General features: G+C 42.8%; 1 protein-coding gene across 1 annotated transcript in view; it reads right to left on the bottom strand.

Moving 5' to 3' along the window:
• Nucleotides 1-18,227, bottom strand: part of LOC126268053 (laminin subunit alpha) — a 380,289-nt gene extending 362,062 nt beyond the window's left edge. The window contains exon 1 of the mRNA XM_049973485.1: nt 17,907-18,227. Within this exon, the coding sequence (XP_049829442.1) occupies nt 17,907-18,158 (252 nt within the window). The 5' untranslated portion in view covers nt 18,159-18,227. The remainder of the gene's footprint in view (nt 1-17,906) is intronic.
• Nucleotides 18,228-18,442: the final 215 nt, after the last annotated feature.

Here is an 18,442-nt window from a genome sequence, read left to right as displayed (position 1 = left end):
TTTAGTTACTTTAAGGCCAACGGCCTTGGCGCAGTGATAACACCGGTTCCCGTTAGATCAACGAAGAGGAGCGCTGTCGGAGTGGGCTAGCACTTGGATGGGTGACCATCCGGTCTGCCGAGTGCTGTTGGGAAGCGGGGTCCGCTCAGCCCTTGTCAGGCAAACTGAGGAGCTACTTGATTGAGAAGTAGCTGCTGCGGTCTCGGAAACTGACACACAGCAGGGAGAGCGGTGTGTTATCCACATGCCCCTCCATATCCGCATCCAGTGACGCCTGTGGGCTGAGGATGACATGGCGGCCAGTCGGTACCTTTGGGCCTTCATGGACTGAGCGGGAGTTTAGTTACTTTAAGGATTCAGTGCTCAATTGCGGAACATATGGTAATTTTCTTCGGCAGCTACGTGAAATCAATATTAATGACATGTAACGGGTTCTTTTGAGGAAACAAGTAAACAATCGAAAGGCTTGACACAATGACGGAGCTTGACTTGACACCACGTCCCAGGAACGGTGATCTCAGTTGTTAAAATAAATCAAGAAATGCCACCTGGATCACAGCTATTATTAGTGAATATAGATTTCGATTTGCCCTGCAGATAATCTTAGCGCAGCAAGATACCCTAGACTTAGAACTACTTAAACCTAACTAACCTAAAGACATCACACACATCCATGCTCGAGGGAGGATGCGAACCTGCGACCGTAGCAGGCGCGCGGTTTCGAACTGAAGGGCCTTGAACCGCTCGGCCACAGCAACCGGCCAGAGAGTTGCGAATTGTAGCTTGTAACATGGTGTAACGTAACTACGTCGGTGCACGAGAAACAGCTCAGAAAACTGTAAACAAGAAGAGTTAGTGCAGACATTGAGCACCCTCTCCTTCCGCGTGACAATACCAGACCATACACGAGAGCTGCGACATCTGCAGCAATTTGACGCCTTGGGTTCATAGCCATGAATTGGCCCCAGCCGATTGTCATCTCTTTCCAAAAGTTGAAGAATATCTTTGATGACTTCACTTTGATACCGATGAAGCGATGCAAGTAGAGTGTGGTTATAGATACGTCAACAATGTCACACATTCTACAGTGACGGTATCAATAAACTGGTCTGTCGTTGGGAGAAATGTGTTCATCGCCATGGTGACTATGCAGGACCGGTAAAGTGGCCACCCGGTTCTAGGTGCAACAGTCGGGAATCGCGCGACTGCTACGGTCGCAGGTTCAAATCCTGCCTCGGGCATGGATGTGTGTGATGTCCTTAAGTTAGTGAGGTTTAAGGAGTTCTAAGTTCTAGGGGACTGATGACCACAGCAGTTAACTCCCATAGTGCTCAGAGCCATTTGACCCATTTTTTGACTATGCTGAGAAATAAATACTTAGGTATGAAGAATAAATAATGTGGAATGTTAATAGAGTTTATAATATTTAAAAATTGTTAAGAGTTTCCACATAAAAAATTCGGAGGCATTACTTTTCATCACGCCCTCGTATATGCATATACCTTCTGAGGACCTTGTCTTCGAAGCTATTTGTGGACCGTAACTGAGGCTTTATGAACGGTTCCCGCAAATATGAGGGGGAAACCTGTCGGTACCTCTGAAAAGAGTTTGTACTACCAGGCTATTCCAGTATAAACCGATCATTGTAGGAGCTGACGTTGTGTGGAAAACCACATGAAGCGAAAATACGTTGATCAATGAGGCTATGAAATCACTAACAGACTAGTTTCAGCTATATATCTTCTGCGTTCAAGTTCACGAACACGCTAAGAGAGATTAGCACTGGGGATCTGCAGCGAGAAGTCGAGGTAGGTCGGCTAATTGGATTAACAAACAGCGGCATTGTGAAGCAGCGGGCAGGTGCGCTGTTTTTAACGGTTTTCAACAATTATCGAGGTACATGCTGATTACTTCCCGTTTTACACCGGAATGTACATTTCGAAAGCAAATTCACCCACCTCCGCAACCCGAGGTATTTGATATGCACTAGCGCGGTGGCGCACGAACCAGAGCTATCTGGTTTGAAGCCTGCTGGTGGCGGATGATGTTTTCATCGCCATATTTTTTTTATCAAGGGAAGGAAAGGTAGTGCCGTAAATTCCTAATAAAAGTCTTTGATTAATTGTCGGTCCTTTCCGCAGTGCTTCATGTAACGTTGGAGATCGTCCATCAGAAGGAGACATTTAACGCGGTAATCATTCTGATGCTATTCGAAAGGAACTGACCATGTACCGCTACCGGATTTGACTTCTCCGATGACTTTTTGTGATCAAGAAGAAAAACACAACAGAACATTTTTACCTGTGTTCATGGCATTCACCCGGTTTAAACAGTTGGCAGAGTCATAAGCCGTATCCAAAGGTAAATCATTATGAGTTGCGTGGAACAAAATAACGCTCTCCATTGGAAACAGCATGTGTACCGATAATGTCGATGATGCGAAACTCATCTCAAGCTCGCTACACGCGATATACTCAGTGCCATGAGCAGAGATGACCCAAGTTGATTCACTGTTACCTATATTTTCGATTCAGTAGCATTACCACCGTCTGAAGAAAATACGTTCCAATGTAACATCTAACCAGGTTTCGCGGGTGCGTCAAACATTTCCTGACAGGCCGTCGCAACCTATTATCGTAGATGAAGAGGCTTTTATAGAATCTTCAGTAATAACTGCCGCCCCGCAGGATAGTATTAGTTCACATGCACATATTTTTCTCACATGATGCCTTCATTTCTGAGGACATTCTCTCCGGTAAATATTGCAGCAATATTCATTTAGAGTGCGACGAAGTATCGGTCATGAACGAATACTGCCAATTAGCTCATAACTTCTAGGATTGAAAAGTTTTGTACTTCACGAAACGTAACACTGATGTCTTTCAGCTGCAGAATTGATGGTTCCTAACTATAATCAGTCATTAGATAAAAATATTTGGTAGTGACAGTGTGTCGAGACATACATTCATGCTGGGTCAGCAGCAGTGATGAATTGTTCAGAGTATTTATTGCCGACTATAGAGGTCTTTTTTTTTTACTGGTTGTGCGATTATACAACTTCGGTCTTAGATTACTTTTGAATACATTGTGTGTGTGAACAGTGATCAAAGTGTTACAGATATTTACTATCAAAAACAGTCTTGATCACAGTTCATTTATTACAGTGACCGGTTTCGACCACTACTGTGATCATCTTCAGACCAATGAGTAAGAATCTCATACTCAAGTAGTGATTTACCACCAGAAGGAGGTTCTTACTCATTGGTTTGAAGATGACCACAGTAGTGGTCGAAACCGGTCACCGTAATAAATAAATTGTGATCAAGACTGTTTTTGATAGTAACAATTCGGTCTTAGACATTTGACATGTAAATTACACACCTTGGCGTTTATTTTAATTTTAATTTATCACTTTTGTCCGCAGCTCGTTGTCTCGCGGCAGTGTTCTCGCTTCCCGATCACGGGGTCCCTGTTTCGATTCTCTGCTGGGTCAGGGATTTTCACCTGTCCCGAGATGACTGGGTGGCGTTGTGCGCCTTCATCACCATCATTAAACCCTCGTTACGGTCGGAGGAAGGCAATGGCGAACCACCTCCATTAGGACCTGCCTAGCACGGCGGTGCGGGTCGCCCACATCGCTCCCTTACGCTCTCTCAAGAAGCATAGGACTTCATTTCCATTCCATTACTACTTTTATATCCACATGGAGGAATAATAACACCCGCGAGCACTATCTATGTTCATTACATCGACTTTATATATCTTTGCACACCTCAACAAAAAATCTCTGCAACAACCCACATCAAACATTGTGCGGAAATAACGTGTATCTTGGGCACGATGGGACGAGAAATATATACAGTTTTTAAAGCAGTGACGTGCTCGTGTACTAACGAGGTTACCGTTCTAAATTTTATGACAGTTACGACGCCGGCACTATTGAAATATTAACAGGCGCTGAGACCTGTATGACATAATGTAATATCGATGTTTTCCTGGCATAGCTTACGCTCTAACCTTTTTTTTGTAAATTATTAAGTGTTTATCAATACGTTGAACATATGGTACTTCCGTTTTGTAGATACTTGTACTTAATAATCAAATGAAACTGTATGGTTCCAGAGACCTTTTCAAGTCTCAAAAATCGATGCTGTAATAAGCAAACTGAAGCGAAGAATGAAAATTTGTATCAAGGCTGGGATTCAAACCCAGGTCTTCATCCTGCCACACTGGCTTTTCTCAAATACACGGGCTACCCTAGCGCACTTGCATCTTCAGCCCAGATTCCCATTCACACTTAGGCCCACTTTGGGCTTGTGTTAGAATTCTGGCCTTGATACAAATTTTCATTTGTCGCTTCAGTCTGTATAGATACATACTTAATAATAGTTTAATACCAAATTAGTGCATAAAATAACCAGTAAAAGAATAATGACAACTCCAGGAGGCATTAAATCATTTAAACAAGTCCATGAAAGAGATTGAGTACAATAAACTTGTACTCCACAAACTTGAATACCTATAGCGCTTTAGTTCAGGGACACCTTTCAGGCTGGAATTCTTGAGGTCACTGAGAACAAACAAATACAGTTCCTGCGAATGGTCACTGTCATATTTAAGTCGTGAGAGAGTGTTAAAAGTAAACGTCTTAACTGACTGACATTGGATGACTGGCACCATACAAGTAGCGACAATCTTACCATAAAAATTCAAGAACCGACTTACAGTGCAAAAACTATAAATTTACTTCAGCCCTGTATGCAATGACCATGCAGACAAAATTCGGCAACTAACAAACTTCACAGACAGTTGCAAGACTTCATTCTTTCCACTCTCCAACTGCAAATGGAATAGGAAGAAATCTTAATACAGAGTACAATGAAAAGTACTGTCTGACATGCACTTCACAGTGATTCGCATAGTATATAAGCAGACGTAGTTACACAAGTCACTCTTCGCGAAGAGAAGGCGTCAATGTGCGCGACGAAAGCAGATCGCCTTTCCTATTGGGCGACTGAATTTGTTTCTTTTTTTGTATATTTGGAAGGCATGAAAGACGAAAATAATTTTAATTTTTCGCGTAAGAAATGTTATTAACAACCGAATAGTGGCAAAAGTATACGTTCACGAATGAGAATTGTATGGTTCGATCACCGCCAATCCTTTCCTTGAGCCTGGTTAATTCATCGGTATTTTTAAAATAAATCCTTAACTCTGCACCTAAGTATGCTCGTAATAGAATTTGCCGAAACGTTCTGCGTGAAAAAATTGGATCGCGAACAGAGACCTTTGCTCTATATGGTCAATTTTCTTATCAGCTAAACGATCACACTTCATGGGGCAGATCTTTGCACCAATGGGAATGGAAGTCCTCTTCTCAGAGTGACTACGGCGAAGTGCAGCAAACAGTACAACATATAACACCTGAATGTTCCCCCAGTCGATACAAAGGGAGAACAGAGCCGCAATATGTCTGCAGCTACTTCTGACTACTACAGTGTTACTTATAATCCGTCTTGATTGCAAAATGTTTATTCACATGACCGGTTTCGGTTCCTCTAGAACCATCTTCAGATCTGCAATTTCGGTTACATGAGTAACCTGTCCACACTCAGCAACCTTCACATGCAGCATGTGAAGATTTCAAGATGGATTATAAGTAACATTGTAGAAAAAGTGATTGCGGTACCCCTGCAGACATTATGTCTGTTTTTGCAAACGTATGACTACATTTCAAACATGGGTTTAACATCTGTGTACCTATTATGAACTTGGGAGTTTGTAGAAATGTATATACTTCTTTTAAGTATTTGTCAGAATATTCTTCTGTCATTACATGATAAATAAACAAACAAATTAAATTACAGATCAGAGTCTTCTACATAGTTAAAGAGTCGTCCTATAAACAATTTTTAGCTTGTGGCTGTATGCCAATCTCTTCGCACCCAATCCCATGGGAGTGCTTGTCTAGTATGAAGAACGAGAAATGAGGAGTTCAGGCTCTTAAATGTTCCATGCAACTCACTATCGTTCCACCAGTCTCTTGTGTCTGCGATTTGAACCAATACATGTACTCTGTATCTGGGCACACATAGTACAAGATAACATCAAAATCGCTGGGGACAGCACTTTTAGTCATGGAACGCAGAGAAACAATATTACAGTGAAAGCACAACTGTCGTCAAGATAATAACTGAACCTATTAATGAGAGTGCAAGCCTGACGAGTATCTAATGCTACTGACACAGAAGAAACCAAATATTCTACAGTACTTTGCTTCTAGGGCCAGTCGTTGTTCCGGAAGCAATGTCTCACCCTGTGGCACGTCTGTAACGGCTCAGACTCGAGGTGTCAGTTTAAACCGGATCGCGTCGCAATGCGATCACCAATAGAAGAGCAAGAGCTCTTACCTCGCACTGTTCGAGTTATCGTAACGACGTGGCATTTCTTCTTGGTGCGCACTATAATATGATGCGGTCTACAAGCCAGTAGAACTTTTAACGGAAAATACTATCACTAATGAAATATTAAATGCTCTGAGTAACCGGAAGTCACCCGTTGGGATTTTTTTTTATCTCTCAAAGGCTTTTGTTTGTGTAAATCATGGAATACGTCTAGATAAGCTGAAAAATAGTAACGCGAATTCTTTACAGACGAATGGAAAAACTGATAGAAGCCGACCTCGGGGAAGATCAGTTTGGATTCAGTAGAAATGTTGGAACACGTGAGGCAATACTGACCCTACGACTTATCTTAGAAGAAAGATTAAGGGAAGGCAAACCTACGTTTCTAGCAATTGTAGACTTAGAGAAAGCTTTTGACAATGTTGACTGGAATACTCTCTTTCAAATTCTGAAGGTGGTAGGGGTAAAATACAGGGAGCGAAAGGCTAATTACAATTTGTACAGAAACCAGATGGCAGTTATAAGAGTCGAGGGGTATGAAAAGGTAGCAGTGGTTGAGAAGAGAGTGACACAGGGTTGTAGCCTCTCCCCGATGCTATTCAATCTGTATATTCAGCAAGTAGTAAAGGAAACAAAAGAAAAATTCGGAGTAGGTATTAAAATTCATGGAGAAGAAATAAAAACTTTGAGGTTCGCCGATGACATTGTAATTCTGACAGAGACAGCAAAGGACTTGGAAGAGCAGTTGAACGGAATGGACAGTGTCTTGAAATGAGGGTATAAGATGAACATCAACAAAAGCAAAACGAGGATAATGGAATGTAGTCGAATTAAGTCGGGTGATGCCGAGGGAATTAGATTAGGAAATGAGACACTTAAAGTAGTAAAGGAGCTTTGCTATTAGGGGAGCAAAATAACTGATGATGGTCGAAGTAGAGAGGATATAAAATGTAGACTGGCAATGGCAAAGAAAGCGTTTCTGAAGAAGAAAAATTTGTTAACGTCGAGTGTAGATTTAAATGTCTGAAAGTCGTTTCTGAAAGTATTTGTATGGAGTGTAGCCATGTATGGAAGTGAAACGTGGACGATAAATAGTTTAGACAAGAAGAGAATAGAAGCTTTCGAAATGTGGTGGTACAGAAGAATGCTGAAGATTAGATGGGTATATCACGTAACTAATGATGAGGTATTGAATAGAATTGGGGAAAGAGGAGCTTGTGGCACAATTTGACTAGAAGAAGGGATCGGTTGGTGGGACATGTTCTGAGTCATCGAGGGATCACCAGTTTAGCATTGGAGGGCAGCATTGAGGGTAAAAATCGAAGAGGGAGACCATGAGATGAATACACTGAGCAGATTCAGAAGGATGTCGGCTGCAGTAGGTACTGTGAGATGAAGAAGCTTGCACAGGATAGAGTAGCATGGAGAGCTGCATCAAACCAGTCTCAGGACTGAAGACCACAACAACAACAACAACAACAAGCTCAAGTACTGTGGTATGAACGGGACAGCACTAAAATGGTTTAAATCATATCTAGGAAGAGTGCAGAAAGTTGAAATAAGCAGTTCACATAATATGCAGAAAACGTGATTACTCAAACTGGGGAAGAATCAAGAATGGGGTGCCGCAAGGTTCGGTCTTGGGTCCTCTCCTGTTCTTAATATATATTAATGACTTGCCATTCTATATTCACGAAGATGCAAAACTGGTACTTTCTGCTGATGATACGAGTATAGCTATCACACCCAACAGACAAGAATTAACTGATGAAATTGTAAACGATGTTTTTCAGAAAATTATTAAGTGGTTTTCTGCAAATGGGCTCTCATTAAACTTTGACAAAACACTGTATATATACAGTTCCACACAGTAAATGGAATGACACCATTAATAAATATAGACTTGGAGCAGAAATCGGTAGCTAAGGTAGAATATTCAAAATTTCTTGGTGTATGGATTGATGGGTTGAACTGGAAAAAACACACTCAAGATCTGCTGAAACGTTTGAATTCAGCTACTTATGCTATTAGGCATTGCTATTCGCATTGCAAATTTTGGCGATATACATCTCAGTAAATAGTTTACCACGCCTATTTTCATTCTCTGCTTTCGTATTGCATCATATTCTGGGGTAACTCATCATTGAGTAAAGAGTGTTCATTGCACAATAGCGTGTAATCAGAATAATTGCTGGAGCTCATTCACGATCACCCTGCAAACACTTATTTAAAGAGGTAGGGATCTTCACTGTAGCCTCACAATATATATATTCACTTATGAAATTTGTTATTAACAATCCGAATGAATTCAAAAGTAATAGCAGTGTACATAACTACAACACTAGGAGAAAGGATCATCTTCACTATTCAAGCCTGAATCTAACTTTGGCTCAGAAAGGGGTAAATTCTGCTGCCACGAAAGTCTTTAGTCACTTACCTAATAGCATCAAAAGTCTGACAGATAGCCATATAGCATTTAAAAGGAAATTAAAAGAATTTCTGAATGGAAACTCCTTCTACTCTTTAGAAGAATTTTTGGATATAGGAAGTGAGTAATTTCCCCCCACCCCCACAAAAATTTTTTCTTGTATATATTAAAAATATTAAGTGTCATGTAATATTTTGTGTGATGTAATATCTTGTATATACACCTTTTATTAACCTGACACGTTCCACATGATTACGAGGTGTCATATTCATGATCTATGGAACAAGTACTAATCTAATGTAATCTACGAATACTGACTTCGGCGGCAAAGGCTACGAGCATACTTCAGGCTTTTTTTTCTTAATTTTTAGAAAAAAGAGATAATTATTTGGTTTACACATGGGTGCGCAAAACCTAATGACGGGAATGCTTTCGCAAGATGTGCCATTGTCAAGTAACATAGGTCGATGAAACTTGGATCATACATGTAGAGAATTGCTACAGTATAGAAAATACGTAATGAGAGTAACAGAAATGACACTTTTATTCAAAGACAATAACTACACTGAAGTCGCCGCAGTTCATCTACATCTACATCCATACTCCGCAAGCCACCTGACGGTGTGTGGCGGAGGGTACCTTGAGTACCTCTATCGGTTCTCGCTTCTATTCCAGTCTCGTATTGTTCGTGGGAAGAAGGATTGTCGGCATGCTTCGTGTGGGCTCTAATCTCTCTGATTTTATCCTCATGGTCTCTTCGCGAGATATACGTAGGAGGGAGCAATATACTGCTTGACTCTTCGGTGAAAGTATTTTCTCGAAGCTTCAACAAAAGCCCGTACCCAGCTACTGAGCGTCTCTCCTGCACAGTCTTCCACCGGAGTTTATCTATCATCTCCGTAACGCTTTCGTGATTACTAAATGATCCTGTAACGAAGCGCGCTGCTCTCCGTTGGATCTTCTCTATCTTTTCTACATATCAACCCTATCTGGTACGGATCCCACACCGGTGAGCAGTATTCAAACAGTGGGCGAACAAGCGTATTGTAACCTATTTCCTTTGTTTTCGGATTGCATTTCCTTAGGATTCTTCCAATGAATCTCAGTCTGGCATCTCCTTTACCAACAATTAACTATATATGATCATTCCATTTTAAATGGCTGGCTCTGAGCACTATGGGACTCAACTGCTGTGGTCATCAGTCCCCTAGAACTTAGAACTACTTAAACCTAACTAACCTAAGGACATCACACACATCCATGCCCGAGGCAGGATTCGAACCTGCGACCGTAGCAGTCGCACGGTTCCGGACTGCGCGCCTAGAACCGCGAGACCACCGCGGCCGGCCCATTTTAAATCACTCCTAATGCGTCCTCTCAGATAATTTATGGAATTAACTGCTTCCAGTTGCTGACCTACTATTTTGCAGCTAAATGATAAGAGATCTATCTTTCTATGTATTCGCAGCACATTACACTTGTCTACAATTGAGATTCAATTGCCATTCCCTGCACCATGCGTCAATTCGTTGCAGATCCTCCTGCATTTCAGTACAATTTTCCATTGTTACAACCTCTCGATATACCACAGCATCATCCGCAAAAAGCCTCAGTGGACTTCGGATGTCATCCACAAGGTCATTTATGTGTACTGTGAATAGCAACGGTCCTACGACACTCCCCTGCGGCACACCTGAAATCACTCTTACTTCGGAAGACTTCTCTCCATTGAGAATGACATGCTGCGTTCTGTTATCTAGGAACTCCTCAATCCAATCACACAATTGATCTGATAGTCCGTATGCTCTTACTTTGTTCATTAAACGACTGTGGGGAACTGTGTCAAACGCCTTGCGGAAGTCAAGAAACACGGCATCTACCTGGGAACCCGTGTCTGTGGCCCTCTGAGTCTCGTTGACGAATAGCGCGAGATGGGTTTCACACGACCGTCTTTTTCGAAACCCTTGCTGATTCCTACAGAGTAGATTTCTAGTCTCCAGAAAAGTCATTATACTCGAACATAATACGTGTTCCAAAATTCTACAACTGATCGACGTTAGAGATATAGGTCTATAGTTCTGCACATCTGTTCGACGTCGCTTCTTAAAAACGGGGATGACCTGTGCCCTTTTCCAATCCTTTGGAACGCTACGCTCTTCTAGAGACCTACGGCACACATCTGTGCGACAATCTAGAGAAGGAACTATAGTGCAGTCTTCCTCTGTGAAACAGCTTTGGAAAAAGACATTTAGTATTTCGGCATTTTGTCTGTCATCGTCTGTTTCAGTACCATTTTGGCCACAGAGTGTCTGGACATTTTCTTTTGATCCACCTACCTCTTTGACATAAGACCAAAATTTCTTAGGATTTTCTGCCAAGTCAGTACATAGAACTTTACTTTTGAATTCATTGAACACCTCTCGCATAGCCCTCCTCACACTACATTTCGCTTCGCGTAATTTTTGTTTGTCTGCAAGGCTTTGGCTATGTTTATGTTTGCTGGGAAGTTCCCTTTGCTTCCGCAATAGTTTTCTAACTCGGTTGTTGTACCACGGTGGCTCTTTCCCATCTCTTACGATCTTGCTTGGCACATACTCATCTAACGCATATTGTACGATGGTTTTTAACTTTGTCCACTGATCCTCAACACTATCTGTACTTGAGACAAAACTTTTGTGTTGAGCCATCAGATACTCTGTAATCTGCTTTTTGTCACTTTTGCTAAACAGAAAAATCTTCCTACCTTTCTCAATATCTCTATTTACGGCTAAAATCATCGATGCAGTAACCGTTTATTAATGAGAGAAGTTCTGGGACCTTTCTATAGACGCTCCTGCAGTTTACTATTAGCACATTAATTTTGTTATTCCCTGTTGCATTTTACCTACTCTTACCTTGCCGCGTCTCAGGAAGCGTCTTGTCGGGCCAAGAATGGCAGTACATGCTCAGCAACGTGCTACCAAGATGGCCACAAGGTTCGTAAGGGCTTCCATTCCTGCAACAGGGCGGGTGGCAACTGCTGCAGGGTCGTTGCTGCATGTGGACATTCCTCAACATATCCCACACATGCTCGATGGGATTTACGTCAGATGAAAAGGCAGGCCAGTTCATTCGCCGCTTATCTTCTAGTTCCAAGAGCTCCACCACCTGTACTGTTCGATGTTCCATAAAACTGGAGTCAGTGCCGAATGCACCACTGAAATGTTGCATGTGGGGAGTGAGTACAGTGTTACAATAATGTAAGTGTATCGTGTTCAATGATTTGTAGGTTAGTACGCTCATACTACATTATGCCTTTCCACTCCATAACACCTGGGCTAGAGTCCTGCATGACCGAGTAAGCGAGCGCAAAATACGAGATGGGGGCGAGCACACCCTAACTAGATAGGCTGCCCGCACTAGTTTATTGACAGAGCATATAGCCGTGACCGAATACGTAGCACGTAACTTCAAACACATTACACGTGTCATTAATCGTGTGAGACTGCAGCCAGTACGGGCTTCTCATTTGTGGTGTCTCTTTCTCTCTGTAATCATGCAGTGCGAGGAAGCCAGTGCAGTAAGACGTAAGATTGAAACAAATGTCTACACATTGAAGAGACGGAAAGGTCTAAAAAGCCAAGTATGGAGCACATTTTTGTTGGTTGTAGACGAAAACAGTGCGTCTACTGGGTACGTATCGTGCATAAACTGGTCCACATTATTGTGTTTCCAATCTGGAACCACTCATTTAAAGAAACACAGTCGCAAGAAACCTCACAAAGATACAGCTCCTTCAGGAATACCGGCAGTAATAAAAATAGTATTAGAGCACAGTGTGTTGCAATGTGTGCTAAAGATATGAGACCTTTTAATGCTGTTTCTGGTGAAGGCTTCAGAGAACTAGGCCAAGAATTAATACCCCTAGGTGCGCATTATGGAGAAGTTAACGTGGCAGATGTCATGCCACATCCCTCTACTATAAGTAGACATGTCAAAGAACAAGCTGATGCAATACGACATAGAATAATGCCTTCTGTTATTGCGGAAGTTATTAATAAAACATGTGCTGTGATACTTGATATGTGGACTGATTCGCAAAATCAGGTGCACTATTTGACGCTTACAACAGATTACATTAACACAGATTGGTCTCTTGTGATCAATGTTTTATTTACAACAAAATTCCCGGACGTTAGGAAGACGGGAGTAAATATTATAAAAGAAAGTGCTCTATGAATTTAGCTGTGTTACGCATCCGCTCTTGGAAACGTTACTTTTGTATTAAAAGAGAGAGAGAGAGAGAGAGACAGAGATAAATACATTGTGTGTGTGTGTGAGAGAGAGAGAGAGAGAGAAAGAGAGAGAGAGAGAGAGAGAGAGGCGTTGGATTTGTACAGTACCGTACAGTGAGCCGGGACGAGTCGAGGTGAGACGTCAGCGGTGACCGGTCATGCTCGGTTATCCGCGTGTCCGGAATCCGGACAACAGACATGGGGCGAGTACGTGACCGAGCCGAGTCGTATGGGGCCGGACACGGGCGGCTCGGTCCCCCATGTCAACAGGAGAGCCGTGACCGGTCAAACATGGAGCGCTGCAGCACTCTAACCTGGGCCATCAATACGATAATGTTCGCCAATTTGTCTGGTGGCATTACGTCTTACTACCTGTCCAGTTTAAGAGTATGTCCAGCATTGTCGAACATGCTACTGCAAGTGATACAGCATGCGAAAGTTACTTTCATCCCTAGGTGTTGCACACGGTGTATATGGTAAGGGAAAGGTTACTACCCATAGAATTTGCGTTTCCATTTCATTCAGCGGGTTGTTTACAGATCTCATCTAATAAAGGTGAAACTGAAGCCTATACAGACATGATCAGTTACACCAGCTTCGACCTCGAGATTTCAGTACTTCAGTGTTACACATTTCGCTTCAGAATTCGACTGCATGCACCTTATCTGTCTTGACTTTATCCTGCATAGCCTCAGTCTCCTGGATTCAGTACAATACAATATCCGTGGGAAACCTACGCAACTCGCGAAGGGGTTCTAGACAGCTCTGTAACAGGAAGACAGGATCTTAAAATCAAGTTTTCCTTAGGCTATTTAGCAGGTGAGATGAAAATGACAAAGCCGACAGCGATAGAAAAAATGGCTGAATTCCAGCCGGTATCATGAGTTCGACGATACCATGGCTTAAAAATTAGTGTGTAGCAAGCGTGACTACTCAAGAATTTGAGCGATACGAAAATACATAGGAATTTTTGATATTCATCACGTAGAATTTAGTATGTGTAGGAACAAGATGTGCATAACCATATGAAGCCGATTACATTGTCATAAGGCTGCGAGGCACGTAGCTTTCGCGCAAGTAGCCGTTTCAGACTAATTACCCTAACTTTTATGTGGAACTGGCTGCTCTATCTCATTTACATCACAGATGGAACTCGTTAATAGACTAAAAAAATGTTGCTGGACCGGGATTCGAAACCGTGCGAGCACGACTTGGACCAGACATAATGTGTTGATCTGCTCTACGTTGCAAACCCCTCATTTGCCCTGCATAATTTGCTACACTGCTATGACTAACATTTCTCAGTTTTCCTGGTCGTCATTTCTTGAGACGTTTGTGGGAGCAAATAATATGTTTCCTGCCTCTTCTTGGAGCGTACGCTCTCAGAATTTTAACAACAAACCTCTCCGCGGTGTCTGTCACTGGAGTTGAATTCATCTCCTAACGCTCTCGCAGTAACTAAACGATCACGTGACAGAATGTGCCACTCGTCGCTGGATATTTTCTTGTCGTTTCTATTACGCCCGTCTGATAAGGTCCCAAATTCACAAACAATATTCAAGAATTGGTACGACGAGTGTTTTGTTAGCCACTTCCTTTTTTGAATGAAACATGTACACTGAAAGGGGTTGCAAACTTTTAAAATTTCAAAAAATTATTTTTTATATCTTAAAACGTTCTCTGGGATGTCTTCTTTATTGTAGTGTTCATCCCACGTTTGCCAAAAACTCCGCGAAAAGTGCCTCTGACAACCATTTACAGCCGGGGTGTTGGTGGTGGTGGTGGGGGGGGAATAGTTGACATCGCGGCCAACTGGCAGCATGTAATATCGACTGCCTTAGGCATTATGGAAATAATGAGCGTACTCGTACTTGAGATGGACCCAGCCTGTTTCAACTTCTGCATAAAAGCAGACGAAAGGTGAGCAGAGCAGCGGATGACAGAAGCTGCCAAAGAGGCCCGCAGCACCAGTATGGTCACAAAGAAGATGGAAGAGCACCTACTTTTGGATCTGGAAGGATTTCTGCTTGGTCCATGGATCGCTGACTACACGTGTCCTCAACTACAAAAAAGTAACCCGGAACTTTTAACGTGTTTTTCAAAATCTTAAACATGGCTGCGAAACAGCAGCTGTATAAATCTGAATAGTTTGAAAAATCAGCCAACCAGTTGCATACAAAGGTTTATTAGCCATTGACCTAGGTTTCGATGTTTGTAAAAATATCTTCTTCATGTGATGTAAAAGGCCCATTCCTCCTGAAGAAGACATTTTTAGGAGTATCGAAACCTAGGTCAATAGCTAATAGACCTTTGTTTGCAACTGGTTGGCTGATGTTTCAACCTCTTCAAACACGTTTTTCTCGAAACAGCATTTTTCAAAATGGCAGTAAATATAACTTTAGAACTGTACATACGATTTTAATTGTATTTTGATGCTGGCATCCTAAATTGAATTCTCTGTTTGAGCACCAAGTCGTTTTGTGAAATGTTCAAAAGTCTGTTTCATGCACGCTTTTGTCCCTATTTTTTGAGCCGGCTGCTGTGGCCGCGCGGTTCTAGGTGCTTCAGTCCGGAACCGCGCTGCTGCTACGGTCGCAGGTTCGAATCCTGCCTCGGGCATGGATGTGTGTGATGTCCTTAGATTAGTTAGATTTAAGTAGTTCTAAGTCTAGAGGACTGATGACCTCATATGTTAAGACCCCAGAGCCATTTGAACCCTATTTTTTGAGCGAAGACAATTGCATTTGCTTCACTACGTCGCCGTTTTGTTAGAACTTAATGTTTCCAAATATCCTGTGTATATTGATGTAAAATATATTGCAAACGACTTACATAACATTATTTTGTTATAAGTACAATAGGTGGGCTTCGGGAATGTTCCGGCTGCAGATGGAGTCCCTCCATCTGGTGCTGCGGTTACAGTGAGCGTGCCGGATTGAGTGGCCGTGCGGTTCTGGGCGCTACAGTCTGGAGGCGAGCGACCGCTACGGTCGCAGGTTCGAATCCTGCCTCGGGCATTGATGTGTGTGATGTCCTTAGGTTAGTTAGGTTTAATTAGTTCTAAGTTCTAGGCGACTTATGGCTTCAGAAGTTAAGTCGCATAATGCTCAGAGCCATTTGATCAGCGAGCGTGCGATATGGACACAAAAATGATTTTTTAATGACAAAAGTGTAACGAACAAAATGATATCATCAGATGTAGTATTACTTTCTATTTTACTTGAAAAAATATGGCGAAAGTCATTTATGTTTTATGCGATTTAGATTCATTCATAGAGTTGGCCCAATGAACCTTTGTCTGGCGCCCGCTTTTCCTATAGTCAGCTTTACTAATCACTGAAGAGGGTCGGGGGGGGGGGGGGGGGGGGTTGGGTCTGATATTCGTTTCGCAGTTAATACTGAAATATTTCTTGAGATACCACGATAAATAGTTCTGGGTACATTTGCTGCTAGTCAGTATCCATTGCATGTTCCGCTTTACTTCAGACTGATACTGAATAGACACGAACGTCTGAGTGGCGGGCAGACTCAGCGTTCGGTTTGGAAAGATAATTTTTTTTTTTTTTTTTTGTCTTGGCAGCTGCGCCTTTCCACATCCTTCCCCCTTCCTGCCCCCACCACCGCCGGGTACTCCAATGTGGTCATTCTGGACGCTTACTTCTAGGTATTTCACGGTTGTTACTGTTTCTACTGATTTATCGGTGTAATCGATCCTTACGTCATATCAGACGGCTTGTGCGAATTTCGCTACTCGGTTTATCAAGTAGCTTGTCATTTAGCCCCAGGAGGCGTAGTGAACATAGTTTCAAACATTTTTACCACGGAAAAGTCTGAAGTGGTCCCTGGGAATTGGAAGCGCGACCTCCCAACAACGCTCAACAGTAGACCACGTTAAGTCTTTAATCTGGCTGAGCGAGGCGGCTCGCCATTAAGTTTGCGGCCGCGATAACATTATAGAGAATGGTTTCTTTGGAAGCCCTTCCTTTGTACTTTTATCTGCGGAACAAACTAATACCAAAACGAGAAACATGCAAAGATCAATAGTTATGAAATACAGTTTAGGTGTCACGCGCAGTGCTTCTTTTTTTCAAAAAAAAAAGTTTGAGGGTACTCCAACTTTGGATATAATGCAGCGAAAATTTCTTATAACTGAAGCATGGAATACCACCCGTCTGCTTTTAGCCATGACGTCATCAACATCATCATGGTTGCAAGACCGTAGAGACATCTACCGGTAGCTCGGCGTTTGATCGTACGCATAACCGTTTAGCACTACCATCGTCCACTATTAGATGGCCACAGCACTACATGCTTGTCGAACTGGCTGCCAGCGATTCAGTTGCCGAGAACGGTTGTGCAGCTTCGAAATGCTTTAAACAGTCAAGGACATCTCTTTTCCCACCAAAAACTGCACTGTTATCGTTCGTATTGCAATTACCAACACGATAAAATGAAATAAAAAAATTTACGTCCGTGAAATAAATCTTTGGCACTCTTCCAAGTTCTCAACATTGTAAAAAAATTGCTTTGTCGACGAAATTGTTTAGAGGTACGCATCCCCTAGCGTTCCCCAGAAAAACAGCACTGGTCACGCGTATTCGGTCCGATTTTGTAGCATACCATCTCTAGATTGTTTGGGTAGCTAAGACAGCCTGAATAACTGGCCCTAGTCAGAAAACTGTGAACGTTATCCTGTTACTCGGTGCAGACAGGTAAGTTTACGCAGCACAGAGTGCTGGTACAGTAGTTGGAAGAAGGCCAGCACGAAGATAAAGAGCCGAACTGGCAGGAGCCCCTCACCTGTCCCTGGATGAGATTAACGTTGACGTCGCTGTCGGCGTTGGCGCCGACGAGCTTGCAGTAGAGTTCCGGCCCCACGATGTCCTCTCCGCACGTGGCCGAGGCCGTGACCCGCCGCCCCTCTGCCAGGTTGAAGTAGGGCGGCGTCAGTATCACCCCTTGGGCCGGCGCCGCCGCCACCGCCAGCAGCAGAAGCAGCAACGCCGCTGCCGCCTCCTCAAACCGCCACCGCCAACCTCTCTGCTCCCCCATCGTTGGTCGACTGGCTGTCGCCTCCGCGCAAGACGCCGGCGAGCCGTCCGGTGTCTGAGCTGCCGCTGTACTGCGCATGCGCGCGCATCGGGCCTCCCCCGGGCTCCCTGCGACCCCGTACAACGGATGGTTCTTGTGTTATTTTACTCATTATCGTCTACAGTGGCGAAAAGAGAAAAAAATAACAACGCTAAGAAATCACACCGAAATAACACAGACAGTATTTGCAAGAGTTACACAGAAATTACACAGAAACAAAAGTCTGACACATCAAATTATTACTG

The sequence above is a fragment of the Schistocerca gregaria genome, chromosome 4 (genome assembly GCF_023897955.1).
Source record: "Schistocerca gregaria isolate iqSchGreg1 chromosome 4, iqSchGreg1.2, whole genome shotgun sequence".
In the NCBI taxonomy this organism is placed as follows: Eukaryota; Metazoa; Arthropoda; class Insecta; order Orthoptera; family Acrididae; genus Schistocerca; species Schistocerca gregaria.
Note: the sequence above shows the minus strand (reverse complement) of the source record. Positions and strands in the feature narration are given on the sequence as shown.